General features: G+C 45.0%; 3 protein-coding genes across 8 annotated transcripts in view; 2 read left to right on the top strand and 1 right to left on the bottom strand.

Annotated features, from left to right (window-relative positions):
- eml4 (EMAP like 4) overlaps positions 1–3262 on the top strand; it is a 30857-nt gene extending 27595 nt beyond the window's left edge. For all 4 annotated transcript variants that reach the window (XM_088086950.1, XM_088086949.1, XM_088086948.1 and 1 more), the window contains one exon: positions 254–3262. In XM_088086950.1, the coding sequence (XP_087943076.1) occupies positions 254–730 (477 nt within the window). In that variant the 3' untranslated portion in view covers positions 731–3262. The remainder of the gene's footprint in view (positions 1–253) is intronic.
- A 1659-nt stretch (positions 3263–4921) lies between these two features.
- On the bottom strand, positions 4922–6212 carry LOC148187580 (uncharacterized). The gene is made up of 3 exons (XM_088086372.1): positions 6051–6212; positions 5497–5595; positions 4922–5179 (listed from the first exon to the last, which is right to left on the bottom strand). The coding sequence occupies exons 1-3, from the start codon at positions 6094–6096 to the stop codon at positions 5094–5096; spliced, it is 231 nt and encodes a 76-aa protein (XP_087942498.1). The 5' UTR covers positions 6097–6212; the 3' UTR covers positions 4922–5093.
- Positions 6213–6322: 110 nt separating this feature from the next.
- Positions 6323–24897, top strand: LOC148187579 (uncharacterized). 3 transcript variants are annotated; one of them, XR_015778385.1, is made up of 8 exons: positions 6323–7797; positions 9553–9586; positions 9671–9792; positions 9919–10039; positions 10188–11459; positions 11549–11732; positions 13637–13802; positions 24263–24897. XR_015778385.1 is itself a non-coding variant. In XM_088086370.1 (7 exons), exons 5-7 carry the CDS (start codon positions 11659–11661, stop codon positions 12579–12581), a joined length of 375 nt encoding a protein of 124 aa, XP_087942496.1. In that variant the 5' UTR covers positions 9028–9586; positions 9671–9792; positions 9919–10039; positions 10188–11459; positions 11549–11658; the 3' UTR covers positions 12582–12790. The 3 variants fall into 3 exon arrangements, 2 of the variants coding, with proteins under 2 accessions (XP_087942496.1, XP_087942495.1); XM_088086370.1 differs by lacking the exons at positions 6323–7797; positions 13637–13802; positions 24263–24897 and adding exons at positions 12150–12373; positions 12505–12790 and having other exon boundaries at positions 9028–9586; XM_088086369.1 differs by lacking the exons at positions 6323–7797; positions 11549–11732; positions 13637–13802; positions 24263–24897 and having other exon boundaries at positions 9028–9586; positions 10188–11409.
- Positions 24898–24951: the final 54 nt, after the last annotated feature.

Genomic DNA, 24951 nt, shown 5'->3' with positions numbered 1-24951 from the left:
CACTTTTTTGAAATCAAACTTTATTCGTTGCGCCAGTTTAGTTCAGTATGTAATTAGTTAAAAACAGCAGATTGGTGTTGAGTCAGTCTGAAGGAGACAACTGGTCTGGACCCCAGACTGGTTTAATGTTTAGAATCTGGGGGCCAAACTGGTATCATGACTGGAGTCTGGACCCCAGTAATCAATACCCTGTCGATCATTAATCAATACTCTTTGTCTGATCAATAATCAATAATCAATACCCTGTCGGCAGGCTCCCAGCCATAAGTACAGTGCCCACAGCAGTCATGTGACCAACGTCAGCTTCCTGTGTAACGACAGTCACCTGATCTCGACGGGGGGGAAGGACACCAGCATCATGCAGTGGCGTTTGGTGGAAAAACCATCGCTGTCGCTCGCCGATGGCCTCCTCTCTAACCCCGCCCCCCACAGGGCCGACCCCACATTTATCCCACCCCCTACTGCAGTAGCTGCGCCCACGCAGGAGCCAGCCCCTCCCCCGACAGCCAATGGGACCCAAGAACCCTCCCCTGACACTCCACCCCCCACAGAGCTAGCTCCGCCCATCTCTGAGTTACCCCCGCCCCGCTCCGAGTCGACCCCGCCCCCCTCCGACAGCACGGTGAGCCTGAAGGACAGCCTGGAGCCGAGCGACGACATGGCGGCGCCAAGCGACGACACGGCCACGCCCAGTGATGAGGGGCTGCCCCCCCTAACCCCTCCCTCATAGACTGTGTGTGTGTGTGTGTGTGTGTGTGTGTGTGTGTGTCTGTTGGTACAGCTATCTTTGTGAGGACCAGCAGTTTTATACTTTTACAAAGTGGGGATGTTTAGTTAGGTCCTCACTTTGTTGGACCTTGAAATGTTTTAAAGCTCACAGCCACGTTTACATTCAGTTTAAGCAGGGGGCTGGGCAGGGGGTGATGGATCAGTAAGAGTTAATATGATACACAGGCTGACATTGTCTCATCCTTCTGACATCAAACATAATCATCCTGTTGTTATCTTTACTGCAGTATCACAGTAACGATGTCTGACAGACAGACAGCAGCAGCTCTCAGATCGGTCTGTGGATCAGTCTGTAGACCAGCCACTTTCAGATCAGTCTTTAGATCGGTGTGTCGTTCGGCAGCACTCGGATCGGTCTGTAGGTTTGGGGATCTCAGATCAGTAGTCTGACTTAAGTTTTCGTCTGAACTCAGAATCTTCGGTGGTGGTGGTATAATGTGTGTAGGGGCAAGGGCAGGCATTATGTCAGTAAGGGTCCTCACAAGTATAGAAGTACGTGTGTGTGTGTGTGTGCGTGCGTGTTTGCATGTGTGCGCATGCACACGCGTGCGGGTGTGTGTCTGGGACTCGAACCTGTGGCTGCAGTGTCACATGGTTTTTCTCATTAAAATAAACTCCTTCAGTCTGAACGAACGTGATGTCACAGTATAAAACACCTGGAGAGTCTGATTTACCTGAGCAGTTACCTGACACACCTGCAACACCTGGACACACACACCTTAACATCTGTATATAGCGGTCACACCTGGACACACCTCAACATGCACCTGACACACACCTGTCACAACTGCACATCAATCTGTCACACAAACCTGTAACACCTGATACACATATGTCACACGCCTGTAGTACCTGAACATACAACTGTCACTCCTGGGCACACCTTGACACACACCTGGCACAAACCTGTATCACCTGATACACACACGTCACACCTGGTCTCAGACTGATGATTGATCCAGGTACGTGTTCTACCTGTGAGTCGGCAGAGGACGGGAACTCCGGAACAAGGTGAGATTCCTGCTTTTGAAACTAAATGTTTTTAACTCTGACGAGACAAAACACTGACAGAAGGAACGATACCTGAGACAGGTGTGACAGGTGTTACAAATGTGACAGGTGTGACAGTTGGTAGGAATGTGACAGGCATTACAGGTGTGACTGATGTGACAGGTGTGACAGATGGTTCCCGTCCAATGAGAGTAGAGCAGTAAAACAGGAAGTGGCGGGAGGGTCACAGAACCTACAGGTTGTAAACGTTTTATTTTGGACACAGTTTTTTACTGGTGTGTTCATTAAGAAAATGATGATTGATCAGAGGAAGCACGCCTTTTAAGTGAAGTGTTATTCTCTCATTTGTTGCACATCTATTTTGTTAAATTACCAACCTCAATATTTTTGAGAGACATTTCACAATAAAAGCCTTCCAGAAAGTGACAGTGCTATGGAAGTCTTATTGTGAAACATTGGGAGAGTATCAACTACAAACAGAGCATTTCAAGCTAAAATAACTACAACTTCCATGATGCATTTCGCTCAGAATCACCCCGTCTCATACTCTGCTGTCTCAGGTCTTAAATCAGAACCGGTGCGGTTCGGTCTCAGCTCTTGGACCTGAGCTGAAATTAAACTTATGTAAACAGGATGTAAACAGGTCACATGATGCGACCTCTAGAGTAAAAACTGTGACTTGGATGTTTTTTTCTCAGTTTGTATATACTGCAGATACCTGTGTGTATATTTCTGTTCGCCACCAGGGGGCAGCAGCTCCACAGCTACACTGTAAAAACAGCATTCAACGCTCACATCTGTCAGCCAATCAGGACACAGGAAACAAACGAGAGCCTCTCCTCTGATTGGATACTTTTCAGTGACTCCACGAATGACTGCTGATGTTTGTTTTTGTCTCTTCTGGACCATTTCTGTTCAAAATGTTTTCTGAATGTCATGATGATGTCATTATTTCGGGATTAATGTTTTTGCCTTTTTAATACTCTTCATCTTTGATATCATCTTTTCTATGCTCCTCTCTCGGAAGGGCTTGTACAGAAGTCAGGGACTCAGCTGGATGTTCAGGGATTCACTGGACGTTCAGGGACTCAGCTGGACGTTCAGGGACTCACTGGACGTTCAGGGACTCAGCTGGACGTTCAGGGACTCAGCTGGACGTTCAGGGGCTCAGCTGGACGTTCAGGGACTCACTGGACGTTCAGGGACTCAGCTGGACGTTCAGGAAAGGGCTGGATTATTTGAAGGGCGGGGTTTGTGGGAGGTCTGGATTTATGTGTTTGTTTATTTTACAGTGTTCTGTAACAACATTGATACCGATGATGATGATGATGATCATCATCATCATCATCATGATCATGTGACTGCTTTGAGCCAATCATGTCTTCTCTCATGCATTCCTGTCAGACGACAGACTGTACTGAAGATTTCAACAAAAAATGCAAATAAATGTTTTCAAAACTAATGACTTCCCTTCCTGTAGGAGGTGTGGTCTCTGTGGAGGAGGTGTCAGTGGAGGAGGTCTCTGTGGAGGAGGTGTCTATGGAGGAAGTGTCAGTGGAGGAGGTCTCTGTGGAGGAGGTGTCTATGGAGGAGGTGTCAGTGGAGGAGGTCTCTGTGGAGGAGGTGTCAGTGGAGGAGGTCTCTGTGGAGGAGGTGTCTATGGAGGAGGTGTCAGTGGAGGAGGTCTCTGTGGAGGAGGTGTCAGTGGAGGAGGTCTCTGGAGGTGTCTATGGAGAAGATGTCAGTGGAGGAGGTCTCTGTGGAGGAGGTGTCAGTGGAGGAGGTCTCTGTGGAGGTGTCTATGGAGGAGGTGTCAGTGGAGGAGGTCTCTGTGGAGGAGGTGTCAGTGGAGGAGGTCTCTGTGGAGGAGGTGTCTATGGGGGAGGTGTTTGTGGAGGAGGTCTCTGTGGAGGAGGTGTCAGTGGAGGAGGTCTCTGTGGAGGAGGTGTCTATGGGGGAGGTGTCAGTGGAGGAGGTCTCTGTGAAGGAGGTGTCTATGGGGGAGGTGTCAGTGGAGGAGGTCTCTGTGGAGGAGGTGTCTATGGGGGAGGTGTCAGTGGAGGAGGTCTCTGTGAAGGAGGTGTCAGTGGAGGAGGTCTCTGGAGGTGTCTATGGGGGAGGTGTCAGTGGAGGAGGTCTCTGTGGAGGAGGTGTCTATGGGGGAGGTGTCTGTGGAGGAGGTGTCAGTGGAGGAGGTGTCAGTGGAGGAGGTGTCTGTGGAGGAGGTGTCAGTGGAGGAGGTGTCTGTGGAGGAGGTGTCAGTGGAGGAGGTGTCTGTGGAGGAGGTGGTGTCTGTGGAGGAGGTGTCAGTGGAGGAGGTGTCTGTGGAGGAGGTGTCAGTGGAGGAGGTGTCTGTGGAGGAGGTGTCAGTGGAGGAGGTGTCTGTGGAGGAGGTATCTATGGGAGAGGTGTCAGTGGAGGAGGTGTCTGTGGAGGAGGTGTCAGTGGAGGAGGTGTCTGTGGAGGAGGTGGTGTCTGTGGAGGAGGTGTCAGTGGAGGAGGTGACGGTGTGCTGTCTGTATGGTGGAGACAGTCTATAGTGTGTACAGTTTCCTGACATTTGTCAGTAATAACTTGTTAATAAGCTTGTTAAGGCATTAACGAGCTTATAGCGTATAACATAGAATAACAGTAACTTTTTGCTTCTGGCGTTGATCTGTGAAGGTTTTCATGCGAAACCAAACATGTAAATCTCAATTATTTTTGGCGATAATCCCATTCAAAAATCCTGTAAGGTTTTTGATGAGGGAACCAGTCCGATGCAAACTTCCTGGTTAGCTGACAAAAATACGTCATTCCTTCACCACACTATTAACGAGCTTGGTAATGAGCATGTTTGGTGATTCACGTCAGTAATCAGCTCATTAACTTGTCAATTAACTCATTAACTTGTTAAGGAGTTTGTTAAATCAGAGTATTTCTGCATCTCATAATTTCATTTACTGTGTTATTTGTTTAGCGAGCATCAGGTAGGTGAACGGGGAGTTTAAACTGGAGCAAAGAGATTTTTCTTGCTTTAATCCCTGATTATATATATGTACATATATATATATATGTATGTATGTACATATATATGAAGCATGTGTGACTAAAGTCTTCCTGAACATAACTGAACAAACGATTCTGCAGGTTTCTGAGTTTATTGAGTCCACATAAACAAAGTACAGAAACTGACAGACTGTAAATATTTGTGTTTACACAATGAGCTCAGAAAAAAACACCCTGCATTTTTGGAAAAATCACTTTACAGGGTGCACTCTGATGGTGTCAGTGTTTCCCTGGTTGCGATTGGCTCAGGCGTTGCAGCCGTCAGTGTAGCAGCAGGTCCAGTCACGTTTAGAACAGTTCTCCAGCTCTGTGCAGCCTTTCTCTCCGTTACCTGCAACAGGAAACAGGAAACACATCATTACAGCATCCACAGACAAGATCAATAACAAGATTTATATATATAGGGAGATACCTGAAGGACACATTTAAAGGAGATACCTGAAGGAAACATTTAAAGGAGATACCTGAAGGAAACATTTAAAGGGGATACCTGAAGGAAACATTTAAAGGAGATACCTGAAGGAAACATTTAAAGGAGATATCTGAAGGACACACCTAAATGAGAGACCTGGAAGAGATACCTGAACCTCAGAGCTACACCTGTGTTTCATAGGGGGTGGAGCCTATATAAACATATAGAGGAGTCACCTCTGGTGTAGCAGGCCTGTTTGGCAGGGCTGCTGCAGTCCAGCAGGAGGTCCCTGAGCATCAGGAAGTCATTCCCGTAACAACGGATGTTATGCTGAGCTGCAACACAAACACACCTGATGATCAGATCTCACCTGAGACTCACCTTAATGATTATTTGACATGCTTGGTGTTGTTAAAACTGACTGGATGATCCTGCTTAAATAAACTGAACCAGTTATTGATGCCTGAACAATAATATTACAATAACACCTGTCTGACGATAAACAGTAACACCTGGAACACACGTTTGATGATCATCACTATGTGTGTTTTTATTAGTTGTTAAATGTGTATTTTAGTATTTAAATGTGTTTGTGTGTTAGTAGTTAAGTGTGTGTGTGTGCGTGCGTGTATGTTAGTACTTAAATGTGTGTGTGTGTGTGTGTGTGTGAGAGTGTTAGTAGTTAAGTGTGTGTGTGTGTTAATAGTTAAATGTGTGTGTGTGTTAGTAGTTAAGTGTGTGTGTGTTAGTAGATAAATATGTTAAAATGTAAACGAGTGTGCTGTGTTACCTGTGCACAGAGGCAGCACCAGCAGCAGCAGCAGGTAAACCTTCATGTTTCTAGTTTTCACTCAATGCAACTTGACGAGCAGCAAAAGACTGAAGGAGACGAAGAACGAGGCTGAACTTTTATCCTGACAGACAGACACAGTCACATGTTCAGAGAGATAACAGATCTAAGGACAAACTGAACTGACCTCGCGTTCACCGTGTCTGTTTGTCCAAATGTGTTCAGTTCAAAGTTTGAAAAGTGAAACAGTCCGTCTGTGTTTAAACTGAATCTGCAGTTTCTTCTGAGTCATCGTTGGGGAACTGTGTGTTATCTGGAGGACTCCCCACCTCGTCCGTCGATTGACTCTGAGGTTGTTGTTTCTTAAATTAAGCCCTAGGTTTAGGGGTTAGATTTGAAGGGCTGGTTGGATATTCATTTCATAGTCCCTCTCAAAGATTTTTACTGGATGTTGTGTTAGGTTGTATACAGTGGGTTAGGGTTAGGGTTAAGGTTAGGGGTTAAGGGACACCTATGCATTTTGAATGTAATTTGGAGTTGGAATCCAAAACACGTTCTGTTGGATTGAAATTTGGAATTTGGAACTTCCTAATTCTGTGTCCACTGGGTGGCAGTAGAGCACCACGAATAAATTTGAATCGGGTCAATTAGAATTGGAATTTAGATTGAAAAATGGATCTATCTTCCTTACCGCAGCGATAATGGGGCCTAAATGTGAAAATGGAAGAATTATGTCAGACGTGTTTTCTATTAAAATAAAATTGTTAATTGACTGCTTATGCTTGGTGTTGACTGCTCTCCACCCCCAGAGCCAGGAAAGTCGAGCTATGTCCCTCTTTTTCAAGATGATGCATTTAAATAGCATCAAACATATGACTTGCCGTGGAGACGGAGCAACTCGAATGGATTTGGCCCGAGGGACACGAGCCAGGCATCTACAGAAAGGTCTTGGCACGCTGAGCGAGGCCCTGTCAAAACTGGCGGTCTGTGCCTTTCCCCTGCTTAACTAGGGGGTGACCAAAGTTCGCCTCGTTAAGGGCCGTATCTCAGCGAAGGAAGGGCGCAGAGACACCCAAAAGGCAGAGGCGGAAGGTGTCACGGCCATCTACGATTTATGTTGACCCCTGGCCGCAGGGACCCTCCCTGACAGATTTTTCGACCCCACCCTAGTTTGAAGTGCCATATATTGCGAAAGATTGAGAATTGAGTGACCCCACATTTTCATCTATACCAATTCAGGCGACCTTTGACCTTCTGGGGTCAAATTTGACACACTTCCCATCGAGCCAGAGGTACCAAATTTGAGGTAAATGCTTGCAGGGTCTCCCGCGTTCAGCCAGAAGAGGTTTGGTCCCTCTATCGTAGCATACGGCCTTTGAAGGCAAGATGACACATTTGCCTCTGAGCTCTCAGAGAGCCAAGGAGCAGACTTTGGCCTGAGACAGACACAGAGCACAGGGTGGGGGATGGGCACATAACCAATTTTTATGGCAATAGAGTATAATTTGGAATATTCCAAATTTAAATCTACGGAAATTCCAAATTCTCATCTCTTGCCTTGGCCATCGAATTGTAGATTAGAATCTGGAATTGCCGTAGAATAAAATTTGGAATATTCCAAATTGTAGTCTGCTTCCGTCTTCTCAACTACTTCCTGGGTCAACAAGATGTTCTTTTCGCGGAGTGAACGACAGGGTCACCGGCTGCAGTCCAAGGATGCTCCTTTTGTTTGCAGCTGAATTTACTGGTAAGTTGGCATTTTTGTCCTCAAAACACTTGTTTTTCATGTGGCTGCTTCACACATTGTGCAGTGATCAGAATCAGAATCAGAATCAGAAAAAGATTTATTGCCAGGTATAGTTAACACAATACGAGGAATTTGTTCTGGTGGGTTGGTGCAACATAAATACAGAAAAAGAAAACAGATAAAATAGAAGATACAAATATAAAATATAAAATATAAAATATAAAATATACAAAGTACGAGTCTTACAGTGCAAAACAAAACAAGTAACACAAGTAACAGTGTAACAGTGCAAGAAACAGAACCATGGAATTAAAGTTATATACAAGAATGGTTGGAGTGCAAGATATATATTGATATTTACATAGAAATTCACATTTATACAGGTTTGAGTGCAACTTTATGGTGTGGATGTGCCGCATGACCAGCAGCAGTGCCGGTGATGTGCATTAATGAACACGTAAATGTAACGTACAGTCTATGAGGAGAGTGCGTCAGTGGGGGACCTGGGCCTTGTTTATGAGGCCAGTGGCAGACGGGAAGAAACTGTTCTTGTGGCGTGAGGTTCTGGTCTTGGTGGACCGAAGCCTCCTGCCAGAGGGGAGTGATTGAAAGAGTTTGTGTCCAGGGTGGGAGGGATCGGCCACAATCTTACCTGCACGCCTCAGAGTCCTGGAGGCGTACAGGTCCTGGAGGGAAGGCAGACTGCAGCCGATGACCTTCTCAGCAGAGCGGATGATACGCTGCAGCCTGCGCTTGTCCTTGGCGGTAGCTGCAGCGTACCAGATGGTGATGGAGGAGGTGAGGATGGACTCAATGATGGAGGTGTAGAAGTGCACCATCATCTTCACTGGCAGATTGAACTTCCTCAGCTTCCGCAGGAAGTACATCCTCTGTTGGGCTTTTTTGGTCAGAGAGCTGATGTTCAGCTCCCACTTGAGGTCCTGGGTGATGATGGTGCCCAGGAAGCAGAAGGACTCCACCGTGACCACTGGAGAGTCCCTCAGGGTGATGGGGGTGAGTGGGGCTGTGCTCCTTCTGAAGTCTACTATCATCTCCACTGTCTTTAGAGCGTTGAGCTCCAGATTGTTCAAGCTGCACCAGGACACCAGACGGTCTGTCTCCCTCCTGTAGGCGGACTCATCTCCATCAGAGATGAGCCCGATGAGGGTCGTGTCGTCCGCGAACTTCAGGAGCTTGACAGACTGGTGACTGGAGGTGCAGCTGTTGGTGTACAGGGAGAATAGCAGAGGGGAAAGATTCATGTGGCCTCACTTTTGCCTCTATGTAAAATGTAGAAACCGCATTTTTAAAAAGACACTTATTAGCGAGCTAATGCTAATGCAATAGATTAGAATTTGGAATATTCCAAATTTCAACCTACAGAAACTTCCTTATACTGTCAGAACTGAGCTCAGGAGGTTGTACCTGAAAGCACGACCAGACCGGTACTTTCAATGTGAAGACAGTTTATTAACACTTCACAAAACGTCTGAGAGCAGAATTAAAAAAACAGCAGGCAGACCTGGAGGAAACAGGCAGGGGATCCAAGGTGTGTGTGTGTGTGTGGGGGGGGGGTTCACCCAAGGCACAGGTGAAACACATTAGGGAGGAGGGAGGTAGTCACACAAGAGGAAGTAAAGACACCAGACATGACACAGGAGGGAGACTACCAAAATAAAACAGGAAATGACAAGACAAACGCTATGATCCGGAGACCGCAGTGACATATTCTAAATTATGACATTTTTTTTTCAGGCGAAACATCACCCTGATGGTTGGGTCCAAGATGGTAAGTTGATATTGGTACCACGTTTAAAATACATTGCATTTTAATGCAGCACCTTAATTTTGCACCTGTTTCCATCATATGCAGTTGCAGAAAATCTGTGCCTTATGCTATGGCGCATATGCCAATTTAAAACAGCACCTAAGACTCCAGCATGTCATCCCAAACCACCAAGCATATTTGCTGCTTGTAAAATATGGGAATGCACGGTAAGATCGATGTTTTCATCTATAGAATTACTTAATATGCAACGTATCGTGAGACATCTGAATTGGTGTTGTGTGAATAAAATGGATTTATTAAATTATGTTAAAGTCAGTGTCTAATTTTAACAGGAACGAGAGCCCATCATCACAGAGGCCAAGAGATTGGCCATTGCTAAAGAATTTGCTGAGCTCCACATGTCTGAACCTGACCCACCAATGGTGTCGACCCTTGGTTTGAGCAGTGATCTAGGTATGTCCATGTGTGTATGAAGTTTTGTGAATCTTAATACTTGTTAAAGATTAACTGTACAATATTTACATGAATTCTGAGTAACAACAAACAATACACTGAATTGCCAAGCCGCGTTTGTCTACAATTGGTTTGTTCTTAACCCCAGAGAATGACAGACCTCCAAGTGGTTCTGATGATGACTGTCGGCCTGCCCCGAGATCTTCCACGCCGATTGTGTCGTCCAACAATGCCAGTACTAGGTCTCAGTCCTCTCAAGCTCCCCTTGAGTCTCCATCGAAACCACTTTTCAACACCCCTTCTGGCCAACTTCCAGCTACTTCTTTACCTGGCCCACTTCCCAACACTTCTTCACCTAGCCCACTTCCTGCCAGTTTTTCATCCGGCCCACTTGCCACCAGCTGCTGTCCAGGAACAGTTCCCCCCAGCCCTGCTCCTAGAAGGTCTCCTGAGACTCAGCCAGGGCCCTCTCTAATATCTCAAGCCTTGCATGCCCATAAAAAAGGCTAGAGTTGGTCAAGAGAGTGGAGGCGCTGGAGCGCAAGTTGCTGGTGAGCACGGTGGAGGCCTCAGTTCAGCTTGCGCCAGTAGCTGCGCAGAGCGGGGAGCGCACGAGAAACGTGTAGCGTACGCCAGTGTCTGCACAGAAGGGGGACCACGTGAGAAAGGCATCCTAGGAGGAAATTCTATACAGTGTCATGGTTCCTGCATCCTCCTCCCCCTCACTGCCAGTAAATTTCCATTCACCTTCCTCTGACCTGCTCTACCTCCTAGCCACGCCCACTGCTGCAGCCTGCTCTCCCACAGCTGCAGCTCATCACCAATCAACCCGGTATTTAAGACACTCCTGTTCACACACTCATTGCCAGATTGTCCTCTGCAGCATGCACGTCTTTCCAGCACTCTCCGTCCAGATTCTCCGTTGCCGACTCTGCCTGTCCCTGACCATCTCTTCTCGCCTGCCTCCCTGTGATCCGACCTGCCTTCTGTCCCCGACCACGAACTCAGTTTCGGCGTTCCTGAAATCTGACGGATTCCCCATTAAAGACCTCTCTGCTCAGACTCGACGATTCTTCCGCCTGATCCCTGCTGGTGCTGCTGTTTCCGTGGACGGACCTCCCGGTAACCGAACCCCTGCCTGCCCTCGACCACCCCTCCGTTCGATCCCCGACATCGCTCTCACACGTGTTGTCGGCTCACGGAGCTACGGGGTTTCCTCGCCACCGGCTACTGCGGGTACGAGCTTCGTGTCTTCGTTACTGGTGATCTCCAGAGACATTGTTTGGGCTCACAGCTCGAAGAACGAACTTTCATTCTGTGTCCATTCTGCCATTTGTGTTGGTATTAATAAAAGTTATTACCAAGCGCCAGTGAAGCGTACTGTTCTGCATTTGGGTCCTCCTCACGCCCATTACATACAGTAGGTTTTCCTTTCCACTACCGTTAACAACTGTGTCTAGCACAGCAGAGGCTCAAATAGTCGGATTTACTGTTTTTGTTGCCCCACAGAAAAAGTCATCGGCGACTTCGAGAAGTTTCGGGTAGGACCGCGAAGTGGGAGGAAGGACAGAGACAATGCCCAGCAGGCTGCTGGGCATTGTCTGCGGTTCTGCCAGTACATGGTGGGTGGCCTCGCTGAGAGTTGTACCATGCTGGATCTCAGGTTTTTGGCACGTATGGACAAGCTGTGGAAGTAAGTGTCATTGCTGTTTCGAATAGCCTGTATTATTTATGTATATCATAATTTGGAATTTCGGAATATATAGTAGATCATAATTTGGAATTTTGGAATATAAACAGTAGATCATAATTTGGAATTTTGGAATATAAGCAGTAGATTATAATTTGGAATTTTGGAATATAAGCAGTAGATCATAATTTGGAATTTTGGAATATAAGCAGTAGATTATTATTTGGAATTTTGGAATATAAGCAGTAGATCATAATTTGGAATTTTGGAATATAAGCAGTAGATCGTGATTTGGAATTTTGGAATATAAGCAGTAGATCGTGATTTGGAATATAAGCAGTAGATCGTGATTTGGAATATAAGCAGTAGATCGTGATTTGGAAGGTTGAATGTCATTTATGTGCTCAACTCTTCCGACAGCTATCTGGTTTACCTGAAAAAAACGGGTTACATGCCCACAACAGTCAAAAACATGCTGACAAACGTCACAATGTTCTACAAACACATTCAACACTGCTTCCTGCGGTCGAGCAGGCTGCAGGATGCGGACATTGGCAGGATCCTGTACGAACTGAAGTGGATACAGGCGGACATCCGCAGAGAAGTGGTTGTGCGCCAACAACAGGTCAAGCGCAGCAAGACTGGTACGGCCCCCCCACCCCTCCCTTTTCTCCCAAGAAATACCTCCAAAATGTGATGTGTAATAATTTCACATTTAGAACGATATATTATTAAATCAATTTCTTGGGCTTCTCCTACTCTTTTATCTCTACAGCCAATCAACTTGATTCGGCTCAAGAATTGGCTTTCCTGAGCAAGTCAAGTCAAGTCAAGTCAGTTTTATTTATATAGCCCATTATCACAAAACAAGGTTTGCCTCAGAGGGCTTTACAGTGTACGACATCCCTCTGCCCTTAGACCCTCACATCACCCAAGGAAAAACTCCCCAAAAAGAACCCCTGTAACGGGGAAAAAAAGAGGAAGAAACCTCAGGAAGAGCGGTAGAGGATAGTGAGGGATCCCTCTTCCAGGACGGACAGACGAGCAATAGATGTCGTAAATAGCAAGTGAAATACAATCATGGCAAAAAAGGAAAGAGAAAGAGAGGGGAGAGGGGGAGGGGGGCACAGAACAATAGAAACAGATGCATGTCATATTACAATAATGGTAGGTGTGAAATTAGTAATTGCTCTCTATGATGATGTTGATAGAGATGATAACAGTCTCATGCATATGTGAAAGGGAGGTGTCCAAAGGCAAGATCACAGCATTGGCGCAACCAGGACCAGACCACGATCAGGGCAAGCAGGGGGCACAGAATCAGTACAGCCACAGCACGAGCACAACCAAAGGCAGGGTCGCAGTATCAGCACAGCTATCACCACGGTCAGGCACAGTCAAGGTTACGGCCAGGATCCAGGGAAACTAGGAAACAAGGGAGCAGGAACGCTCCCGAGAGGCAATGGGATTAGCGTAGTGCAGTTCAACAGACCCAGGCTCTGTAATCGCGAGCCCCAGGTGGTGAGAGTACCACATGGCTATCACAGAGCTAAGTTAAGCTTGCACATGGCAATGCAGTAAACAGACATGCATGATTTCTGATGGCAGCATTGAGAGAAGGAAAGGAGCTCAGCATATCAGAGGAAGTCCCCCGGCAGGTTAAACCTATGTCAGCCTAACTATGGGCTGGACCAGGCAACCTGAGCCAGCCCTAATTATAAGCTTTATCAAAGAGGAAGGTCTTAAGTCTACCCTTAAAAGTTGAAACGGTGTCTGCCTCCCTGACCGAGCACTGCGAAGAAGAGAATCCCGCAACTCCTCAGTAAGTGGACCTCTGTGTTAATGCCGCTCTCTGTCCCTTGTCCAATATCTGCAACGTTTGATGTATGTGCTTGTGTATTTTTCAGATTTCTTATCCAATGACGGGAACCTGTGTAACGAGCACGCAAAACTGATGGGGTACATCATGGGGTACTTTTGCATCATCAGTGGTCACAGGTCCGTTGTACTGACCAACATACTGACGGATCACGAGCGTGATGCTGGGTGGACAGCCAGAGATATCAGATTCTGGTGAGTACACTCTTGTCAGATTAAAGTGTTGAATCAGCCATTTAGTAGATGAGAATCTGGAATTGCCTAGATTGAAATTTGGAATATTCCAAATTTCAATCTACAGCCACTGAGTAGATGAGAATCTGGAATTGCCGGAGATTAAAATTTAGAATATTCCAGATTATCATCTACTCATAGGCCCATAGATGAGAATGTGGAAGCAATTTTAAAGACTCATTCTTCAAAAAATAGAGTGGACAGTGGGCTGAATCATAGTGCATTTGAAAGGACAGAGCGGAATGCATCTGAAACAGGTGTCAACATCAGGACAGCCACAGGTAATGATGACTTATCAAGTGAGAAAAAAACTTCCAAATTCTCATCTACTCATGGACCCATAGTTGAGAATGTGGACGTTGGAAGGTGTAATGTGAAAGTTGAAAGCTGGAAGGTGTAATGTGGAAGTTGGAAGGTGTAATGTGGAAGTGGGAAGTCGGAATGTGGAAGTTGGAAGGTGTACTGTCGAAGTTGGAAGTTGGAATGTGGAATGTGGAAGTTGGAAGCTGGAAGGTGTAATGTCAAAGTTGGAAGTTGGAATGTGGAATGTGGAATGTGGAATGTGGCATGTGGAATATGGAAGTTGGAAGGTGGAAGGTGTAATGTCGAAGTTGGAAGTTGGAATGTGGAATGTGGAATGTGGAATGTGGAAGTTGGAAGTTGGAATGTGGAATGTGGAATGTGGAAGTTGGAAGCTGGAAGGTGTAATGTCGAAGTTGGAAGTTGGAATGTGGAATGTGGAATGTGGAAGTTGGAAGTTGGAAGGTGGAAGGTGGAAGGTGGAAGATGGAAGATGGAAGGTGTAATGTGGAAGTTGGAATGTGGAATTTGGAAGTTGGAATGTGGAATGTGGAATGTGGAATATGGAAGTTGGAAGGTGGAAGGTGTAATGTCGAAGTTGGAAGTTGGAATGTGAATTGTGGAATGTGGAATATGGAAGTTGGAAGGTGGAAGGTGTAATGTCGAAGTTGGAAGTTGGAATGTGGAATGTGAAATGTGGAAAATGGAAGTTGGAATGTGGAATGTGGAATGTGGAAGTTTGAAGCTGGAAGGTGTAATGTCAAAGTTGGAAGTTGGAATGTTGAATGTGGAAGTTGGAAGGTGGAAGGTGGAAGTGGAAAGTCGGAATGTGGAAGTTGGAAGTTGGAATGTGGAATGTGGAAGTTGGAAGCTGGAAGGTGTAATGTCAAAGTTGGAAGTTGGAATGTGGAATGTGGAATGTGGCATGTGGAATATGGAAGTTGGAAGGTGGAAGGTGTAATGTCGAAGTTGGAAGGTGGAATGTGGAATGTGGAAGTTGGAATGTGGAATGTGGAATGTGGAATGTGGAAGTTGGAAGCTGGAAGGTGTAATGTCGAAGTTGGAAGTTGGAATGTGGAAGTTGGAAGGTGGAAGGTGGAAGATGGAAGATGGAAGGTGTAATGTGGAAGTTGGAATGTGGAAGTTGGAAGGTGGAATTGGGGAAGTTGGAATGTGGAATGTGGAATGTGGAATGTGGAAGTTTGAAGCTGGAAGTTGTAATGTCAAAGTTGGAAGTTGGAATGTTGAATGTGGAAGTTGGAAGGTGGAAGGTGGAAGTGGAAAGTCGGAATGTGGAAGTTGGAAGGTGTACTGTTGAAGTTGGAAGTTGGAATGTGGAATGTGGAATGTGGAATGTGGAATGTGGAAGTTTGAAGCTGGAAGGTGTAATGTCAAAGTTGGAAGTTGGAATGTTGAATGTGGAAGTTGGAAGGTGGAAGGTGGAAGGTGGAAGTGGAAAGTCGGAATGTGGAAGTTGGAAGGTGTACTGTTGAAGTTGGAAGTTGGAATGTGGAATGTGGAAGTTGGAAGCTGGAAGGTGTAATGTCAAAGTTGGAAGTTGGAATGTGGAATGTGGCATGTGGAATATGGAAGTTGGAAGGTGGAAGGTGTAATGTCGAAGTTGGAAGTTGGAATGTGGAATGTGGAAGTTGGAAGTTGGAATGTGGAAGTTGGAAGGTGGAAGGTGGAAGATGGAAGATGGAAGATGGAAGGTGTAATGTGGAAGTTGGAATGTGGAATGTGGAAGTTGGAAGGTGGAATTTGGAAGTTGGAATGTGGAATGTGGAATGTGGAATATGGAAGTTGGAAGGTGGAAGGTGTAATGTCGAAGTTGGAAGTTGGAATGTGAATTGTGGAATGTGGAATATGGAAGTTGGAAGGTGTAATGTCGAAGTTGGAAGTTGGAATGTGGAATGTGGAAGTTTGAAGCTGGAAGGTGTAATGTCAAAGTTGGAAGTTGGAATGTGGAATGTGGAAGTTGAAAGGTGGAAGGTGGAAGTGGAAGATGGAAGATGGAAGATGGAAGGTGTAATGTGGAAGTTGGAATGTGGAATGTGGAAGTTGGAAGGTGGAATTTGGAAGTTGGAATGTGGAATGTGGAATGTGGAATGTGGAATGTGGAAGTTGGAAGGTGGAAGGTGTAATGTCGAAGTTGGAATGTGGAATGTGGAATGTCGAAGTTGGAAGTTGGAATGTGGAATGTGGAATGTGGAATGTGGAATGTGGAAGTTGGAATGTGGAAGGTGGAAGGTGGAATGTGGAAGTTGGAAGATGGAAGGTGTAATGTCGAAGTGGGAAGTCGGAATGTGGAAGTTGGAAGGTGTACTGTCAAAGTTGGAGGTTGGAATGTGGAATGTGGAAGGTGGAATGTGGAATGTGGAATGTGGAAGTTGGAAGGTGGAATGTGGAAGTTGGAATGTGGAAGGTGTAATGTGGAAGCTGGAAGTTGGAATGTGGAATGTGTAAGCTGGAAGTTGGAAGTTGGAAGGTGGAATGTGGAGGTTGGAAGCTGGAAGGTGTAATGTGGAAGTTGGAAAATGGAAGGTGTACTGTCGAAGTGAGAAGTCGGAATGTGGAAGTTGGAAGATGGAATGTGGAATGTGGAATGTGGAATGTGGAAGTTGGAAGCTGGAAGGTGAAATGTCGAAGTTGGAAGTTGGAATGTGGAATGTGGAAGTTGGAAGGTGGAAGGTGGAAGATGGAAGATGGAAGATGGAAGGTGTAATGTGGAAGTTGGAATGTGGAATGTGGAATATGGAAGTTGGAAGGTGGAATTTGGAAGTTGGAATGTGGAATATGGAAGTTGGAAGGTGGAAGGTGTAATGTCGAAGTTGGAAGTTGGAATGTGGAATGTGGAATGTGGAAGTTGGAAGGTGGAATGTGGAAGTTGGAAGATGGAAGGTGTAATGTCGAAGTTGGAAGTGGGAATGTGGAATGTGGAATGTGGAAGTTGGAAGGTGGAATGTGGAAGTTGGAAGATGGAAGGTGTAATGTCGAAGTGGGAAGTCGGAATGTGGAAGTTGGAAGGTGTACTGTCAAAGTTGGAGGTTGGAATGTGGAATGTGGAACTTGGAATGTGGAATGTGGAAGTTGGAAGGTGGAATGTGGAAGTTGGAATGTGGAAGGTGTAATGTGGAAGCTGGAAGTTGGAATGTGGAATGTGTAAGCTGGAAGTTGGAAGTTGGAAGGTGGAATGTGGAGGTTGGAAGCTGGAAGGTGTAATGTGGAAGTTGGAAGGTGGAATGTGGAAGTTGGAATGTGGAAGGTGTAATGTGGAAGCTGGAAGTTGGAATTTGGAATGTGTAAGCTGGAAGTTGGAAGTTGGAAGGTGGAATGTGGAGGTTGGAAGCTGGAAGGTGTAATGTGGAAGTTGGAAAATGGAAGGTGTACTGTCGAAGTGAGAAGTCGGAATGTGGAAGTTGGAAGATGGAATGTGGAATGTGGAATGTGGAATGTGGAAGTTGGAATGTGGAATGTGGAATGTGGAAGTTGGAAGCTGGAAGGTGAAATGTCGAAGTTAGAAGTTGGAATGTGGAATGTGGAATGTGGAAGTTGGAAGGTGGAAGGTGGAAGATGGAAGATGGAAGGTGTAATGTGGAAGTTGGAATGTGGAATGTGGAAGGTGGAATTTGGAAGTTGGAATGTGGAATGTGGAATGTGGAAGTTTGAAGCTGGAAGGTGTAATGTCAAAGTTGGAAATTGGAATGTGGAATGTGGAAGTTGAAAGGTGGAAGGTGGAAGTGGAAGATGGAAGATGGAAGATGGAAGGTGTAATGTGGAAGGTGTAATGTCGAAGTTGGAAGTTGGAATGTGGAATTTGGAAGTTGGAATGTGGAATGTGGAATGTGGAAGTTGGAAGGTGGAAGGTGTAATGTCGAAGTTGGAATGTGGAATGTGGAATGTCGAAGTTGGAAGTTGGAATGTGGAATGTGGAATGTGGAATGTGGAAGTTGGAAGGTGGAATGTGGAAGTTGGAAGGTGGGAGGTGTAATGTCGAAGTTGGAATGTGGAATGTGGAATGTCGAAGTTGGAAGTTGGAAGTTGGAAGTTGGAATGTGGAATGTGGAATGTGGAAGTTGGAAGGTGGAATGTGGAAGTTGGAAGATGGAAGGTGTAATGTCGAAGTGGGAAGTCGGAATGTGGAAGTTGGAAGGTGTACTGTCAAAGTTGGAAGTTGGAATGTGGAATGTGGAAGTTGGAAGTTGGAAGGTGGAAGGTGGAAGTGGAAAGTCGGAATGTGGAAGTTGGAAGGTGTACTGTCGAAGTTGGAAGTTGGAATGTGGAATGTGGAAGTTGGAAGATGGAAGGTGTAATGTCGAAGTGGGAAGTCGGAATGTGGAAGTTGGAAGGTGTACTGTCAAAGTTGGAAGTTGGAATGTGGAATGTGGAAGTTGGAAGTTGGAAGGTGGAAGGTGGAAGTGGAAAGTCGGAATGTGGAAGGTGTACTGTCGAAGTTGGAAGTTGGAATGTGGAATGTGGAAGTTGGAAGCTGGAAGGTGTAATGTCAAAGTTGGAAGTTGGAATGTGGAATGTGGAATGTGGCATGTGGAATATGGAAGTTGGAAGGTGGAAGGTGTAATGTCGAAGTTGGAAGTTGGAATGTGGAATGTGGAATGTAGAAGTTGGAAGTTGGAATGTGGAATGTGGAATGTGGAAGTTGGAAGCTGGAAGGTGTAATGTCGAAGTTGGAAGTTGGAATGTGGAAGTTGGAAGGTGGAAGGTGGAAGATGGAAGATGGAAGGTGTAATGTGGAAGTTGGAATGTGGAATGTGGAAGGTGGAAGTTGGAAGTTGGAATGTGAATTGTGGAATGTGGAATATGGAAGTTGGAAGGTGTAATGTCGAAGTTGGAAGTTGGAATGTGGAATGTGGAAGTTTGAAGCTGGAAGGTGTAATGTCAAAGTTGGAAATTGGAATGTGGAATGTGGAAGTTGAAAGGTGGAAGGTGGAAGTGGAAGATGGAAGATGGAAGATGGAAGGTGTAATGTGGAAGGTGTAATGTCGAAGTTGGAAGTTGGAATGTGGAATTTGGAAGTTGGAATGTGGAATGTGGAATGTGGAAGTTGGAAGGTGGAAGGTGTAATGTCGAAGTTGGAGTGTGGAATGTGGAATGTCGAAGTTGGAAGTTGGAATGTGGAATGTGGAATGTGGAAGTTGGAAGGTGGAAGGTGGAATGTGGAAGTTGGAAGATGGAAGGTGTAATGTCGAAGTTGGAAGTTGGAATGTGGAATGTGGAAGTTGGAATGTGGAATGTGGAAGTTGGAAGATGGAAGGTGTAATGTCGAAGTGGGAAGTCGGAATGTGGAAGTTGGAAGGTGTACTGTCAAAGTTGGAGGTTGGAATGTGGAATGTGGAACTTGGAATGTGGAATGTGGAATGTGGAAGTTGGAAGCTGGAAGGTGAAATGTCGAAGTTAGAAGTTGGAATGTGGAATGTGGAAGTTGGAAGGTGGAAGGTGGAAGATGGAAGATGGAAGGTGTAATGTGGAAGTTGGAATGTGGAATGTGGAAGGTGGAATTTGGAAGTTGGAATGTGGAATGTGGAATGTGGAAGTTTGAAGCTGGAAGGTGTAATGTCAAAGTTGGAAATTGGAATGTGGAATGTGGAAGTTGAAAGGTGGAAGGTGGAAGATGGAAGATGGAAGATGGAAGGTGTAATGTGGAAGGTGTAATGTCGAAGTTGGAAGTTGGAATGTGGAATTTGGAAGTTGGAATGTGGAATGTGGAATGTGGAAGTTGGAAGGTGGAAGGTGTAATGTCGAAGTTGGAATGTGGAATGTGGAATGTCGAAGTTGGAAGTTGGAATGTGGAATGTGGAATGTGGAATGTGGAAGTTGGAAGGTGGAATGTGGAAGTTGGAAGGTGGGAGGTGTAATGTCGAAGTTGGAATGTGGAATGTGGAATGTCGAAGTTGGAAGTTGGAAGTTGGAATGTGGAATGTGGAATGTGGAAGTTGGAAGGTGGAATGTGGAAGTTGGAAGATGGAAGGTGTAATGTCGAAGTGGGAAGTCGGAATGTGGAAGTTGGAAGGTGTACTGTCAAAGTTGGAAGTTGGAATGTGGAATGTGGAAGTTGGAAGTTGGAAGGTGGAAGGTGGAAGTGGAAAGTCGGAATGTGGAAGTTGGAAGGTGTACTGTCGAAGTTGGAAGTTGGAATGTGGAATGTGGAAGTTGGAAGCTGGAAGGTGTAATGTCAAAGTTGGAAGTTGGAATGTGGAATGTGGAATGTGGCATGTGGAAGATGGAAGGTGTAATGTGGAAGGTGTAATGTCGAAGTTGGAAGTTGGAATGTGGAATTTGGAAGTTGGAATGTGGAATGTGGAATGTGGAAGTTGGAAGGTGGAAGGTGTAATGTCGAAGTTGGAGTGTGGAATGTGGAATGTCGAAGTTGGAAGTTGGAATGTGGAATGTGGAATGTGGAAGTTGGAAGGTGGAAGGTGGAATGTGGAAGTTGGAAGATGGAAGGTGTAATGTCGAAGTTGGAAGTTGGAATGTGGAATGTGGAAGTTGGAATGTGGAATGTGGAAGTTGGAAGATGGAAGGTGTAATGTCGAAGTGGGAAGTCGGAATGTGGAAGTTGGAAGGTGTACTGTCAAAGTTGGAGGTTGGAATGTGGAATGTGGAACTTGGAATGTGGAATGTGGAAGTTGGAAGGTGGAATGTGGAAGTTGGAATGTGGAAGGTGTAATGTGGAAGCTGGAAGTTGGAATGTGGAATGTGTAAGCTGGAAGTTGGAAGTTGGAAGGTGGAATGTGGAGGTTGGAAGCTGGAAGGTGTAATGTGGAAGTTGGAAAATGGAAGGTGTACTGTCGAAGTGAGAAGTTGGAATGTGGAAGTTGGAAGATGGAATGTGGAATGTGGAATTTGGAAGTTGGAAGGTGGAAGGTGGAAGGTGGAATGTGGAAGCTGGAAGGTGTAATGTGGAAGTGGGAAGTCGGAATGTGGAAGTTGGAAGATGGAGGGTGTACTGTCGAAGTTGGAAGTTGGAATGTGGAAGTTGGGAGTTGGGAGTTGGAAGTTGGAATGTGGAAGTTGGAAGTTGGAAGTTGTAACCCACCCAGATTTTAAAGAGAATAAATGGTGACGTTTAATCTTGGAATGATTGGAATATGTTTAAAAATGATGAAATAACAGCTATTCACATTTATGGCAAAAATGAATGAAATCAATAAGAAACTGGAATAATTCCAAATCTCAGTCTATTTTTTCTTGCGCCACCTGGTGGATATACCAAAAATTGCAGGGTCTCCAATCGACATAAAAGTGGTATCAAAGATGGAGGCAAAAAAAATGGAATTATGGAAGGAAGGGTCTTTCCTGGGTCTGGGGGCCGAGACGATCATTTCTGTCTTGGTCCCGTCATTCTGCGACACTTTTGAAGATGTCGCAAAAATTAGATTTGCTCCTAATTAGGATTAGGGTTAGGGTTAGGGGTTAGGGTTAGGGTTAGGGGTTAGGGGTTAGGATGAAAGAAATTTGGACCATGTCACGCCGGAGGCGTGGCACAGTCCGATGCATTCTCCGTCCATCAAATCCCGTGTCTGGGACCTCTCAGTGACTCCCTAAAATAAATACATTTTCCAAAAAGAGCTTTATTACAGAAAGTTATGAAAAACAGATTTATTTATTAATTTTATTTTATTATTTTGTATTTATTTTATTTCTTTGTTTATCTATTAAATGGGAAAGGGGGTTATAATTAATTGGTTTATTCGTAATTGATATTTTGATCGGTTTTATTTAGGGGTAAAGAGAGAAAAAGTTAGGGTTATAAATTGATTTGTTTATCTATTAATTTCTTATTTTATATAATTTAATATTCAATTTAGGGTTTAACATTATTAATAGGGATAGGGGGATGGTTAGGGTTAGGAAATTGGTCGGTAAGGGCATATGAGGGGTATGAGTCTTAAAATAAAAATTCCGGTTAGGGTTATGCGTTATGAAATTAATAATTTAGGGTTAAAGGAATGGTTAGGGTTAGGGTTAGGGTTAGGATAGGGGAACTGAGCCCATCCCCAAGAGGGTCCGGGAGGTGCACGGGCCTTCCACCGATCCCCCCCGTCATCCCGGCCCCAACCCTGCTGATAGGAGCGATTGCGCCCTCTGCTGTAGCGGACCTCTGTCCACCATCCATCCAGGACCCACGCCATCATGTGTATGAGTGTCCCTTTAATGTGAGCGTGTGTGTGTGGGTGTATATGTGTGTGTGTGTGTGTGTGTGTGATTTGTCCTCTGTTCTTTGAGCTTTGTTATTTATTCATAAATTTTGTATGTGCTATTTTTTATAAGGTCAATATGAAATGAAAGAATGTATTTATTAATGAATGTGTAACTTTTTAAATGATATGAATTGAAATGAAAACCAAAAAAAGAGAAAAGTAAAAAAGAAAAAAAGATTTAGTTTTTAAATGAAAATAAAAAAAGAATTTGTTTTTGTGGTAAAGAAGCCGAAATAGTGTGTGCCTGCGGCGACGTTTCGACCCAGAGAGGGTCTTCTTCAGGCCAAGGCACACAGAAAGAAAGAGTGTAGTCTGTCTGCTGGAGCTTAGAGTGAGAGCTGTGTTCTCTTTGAAAGTCTGATGCAGAGTGAGCCTCTGAGGAGGCATATCCTGACACATTCCCCACACTGCTGTCTCCCCCAAGCTCCGCCTCCCCTCCCTGTCCATCCAACTGACAAAAAATGTTTTTAAATGATTTTTAGCCCTTTTAACTATATTTGTAAGCCAATGATATTCCCCATTTATGTTTTGTTGCAATTTTAAAAATTTATTTATTCCTGGTTTTTGTCATTTTAATTATTTATTTGTGTTTTAGAGAATTGTAAATGATTCAGTAAGTTATTAACTTGTTTTTAGCCCTTTTAGCCATGAATTTAAAGCAGTGTTAATCTTCAGTCATTTATTATTGCAATTGTAAGAATTTATTTATTTCTGTCTGTTGTACTTTTGATTATTAACTTTATTTAGGATTGAGGTTAGAATTAGGGGTAGGGGTTAGGGTTAGGGTTAGGGAGTTAGGGATTAGGTAGGGATTAGGGTTAGGGTTAGGGTTAGGGTTAGGGGTTAGGGTTTAAGATGAAGGAGGTTTGGACAGTGCCACGCCAAAGGCGTGGCACAGTCCGATGCATTCTCCATCCATCAAATCCCGTGTCTGGGACCTCTCAGTGACTCCCCAAAATAAACAGAATCCAGAAAGAGCTTTATTACAGACAGTCATGAAAAACAGATTCATTTATTAATTTTATTATATTTATTTAATTTGTTTGTTTATCTATTGAATGGGAAAGGGGGTTATAATTAATTGGTTTTAGGGTTAGGGGGTTAGTGTTGGGGGTTGGGGTTAGGGTTAGGGTTAGGGGTTAGGGTTAGGAGTGGGGAAGTATCCCCCTCTCCTTTCGGAGAAGGGAGGTGCCCTTGCCCTCCATCCAAAGGACCTGTCCCTCTCCTGGTCCCAACGGGGTTGGGTGGCCCACTGGAGCCGCCCACCGCGGCGGACCAGCGTCCAACCCTCCTCAAGGGTACCCATGCAATGGGTTTAATACAGTATGATATATATAAAAAAATGTACAACAATGAATTAAAATACAATAATTTTTAACTGTCAATGTATAAACATATATGTGTCAACAGTAAAGAACTAAAGAAGGCGTGCCAAGACAACGTTTCGACCGAGTGAGGTCTTCCTCAGGTCAATTTAGGCACGCAAAAAACTAAAGTGTCAAAGAGGCTGGAATGATGTGACTCCTTCAGAGGTGTAAGATGAAATGAGCACTTTCCTGAAGTTGAAGCTTTTATACCCTCTGTTTTGTCTTTTAACTTTGTGTTTTAATGTTAGTGTGTAATTCTTAACTTACTTTCTACTTGACTGTTTTTAACCTATAACTCCCCCCATATGAACTATAACCCATCCCATATATGTATATATGCCCCTTAAATTATTAATATGATGTCCTTATGTATCCCCTTATGAATTATGAAATTTTGTATTTTTTAACTATATGATCCCTGTCACGATCCCTGCCTTCTCCTCCCTCCAGTATTTTTCCACTCACTCTCCCTCTGCTCACTCTACCTGCTGGCCACACCCACCTACTCTGCCTGCTCTGCTCTCTCACCTCACAGCTGCAGCTCATCAGTAATCAACCCAGGATATAAACCTCCTCCACACACACACTCATCGCCAGATTGTTCTTCAGCGTTATGCCAGACTTTCCAGCGTTATCCTGCCTGATCTTCCAAAGCCGACCCTGCCTGTCCCCGACCTGCTCTCTTCGCCTGATCCCCGGAAAACCTACCTGCCTTCTGTCCCAGACCACGTGTTCTGATTCAGCGTTCCTGATCTGCTCCGCTGGTAAAGACTTCTCCGCCTGGCTCCGACGATTCTGCTCTTTAATCCCCACTGGTACCGCTGCATTCTTGGACTGCTCCTCTGGCTTCGAAACCTCCGCCTGTCCCCGACCACTCTTCCGCCATCTCCTCGACAGTACCTCCACACGTGCTGTCAAGCCGTCGGACTACGGGGTTTCCTCCTCACCCACGCCGAGTGCAGTAAGCTTCGTCTCTTCGCATCGTTCGCCCTCCATAGACTTTGTTTGGGGTTCCGACCCGAAGAACGAACTTTGTGCTGAACTGCTTCTCCTTGCTGCGTGTTTGATTTGTGCTGGGATTAATAAACGTCATTACCAACTACTCCAGTTTACCGGTGTACTGCATCTGGGTCCACACAGCACCCGTTACAATCCCATTATAACTTAATTGCCAAAGACCAATTTGATGATTTGTTACTTGTTTAAGTTTTTAACCCTATAATA

The sequence above is a fragment of the Plectropomus leopardus genome, chromosome 13 (assembly GCF_026936395.1).
Source record: "Plectropomus leopardus strain MGB_pleo_1.0 chromosome 13, ASM2693639v1, whole genome shotgun sequence".
Taxonomy (NCBI): Eukaryota; Metazoa; Chordata; class Actinopteri; order Perciformes; family Serranidae; genus Plectropomus; species Plectropomus leopardus.
The sequence above is the reverse complement of the archived record's forward strand: the minus strand, read 5'-3'. Positions and strand labels throughout refer to the sequence as shown.

Bases quoted from the DNA above. Each gene is read 5' to 3' on its own strand.
- LOC148187580 (XM_088086372.1), bottom strand. From the start codon at position 6,096: ATGAAGGTTTACCTGCTGCTGCTGCTGGTGCTGCCTCTGTGCACAG. The intron at 5,596-6,050 runs GTAACACAGCAC...TTTGTGTTGCAG, and splicing joins GGTGCTGCCTCTGTGCACAG to CTCAGCATAACATCCGTTGT. The intron at 5,180-5,496 runs GTGACTCCTCTA...TTCCTGTTGCAG, and splicing joins ACAGGCCTGCTACACCAGAG to GTAACGGAGAGAAAGGCTGC.
- LOC148187579 (XM_088086369.1), top strand. From the start codon at position 9,535: ATGACATTTTTTTTTCAGGCGAAACATCACCCTGATGGTTGGGTCCAA. The intron at 9,587-9,670 runs GTAAGTTGATAT...CATCATATGCAG, and splicing joins TGATGGTTGGGTCCAAGATG to TTGCAGAAAATCTGTGCCTT. The intron at 10,040-10,187 runs GTATGTCCATGT...TCTTAACCCCAG, and splicing joins TGGTTTGAGCAGTGATCTAG to AGAATGACAGACCTCCAAGT.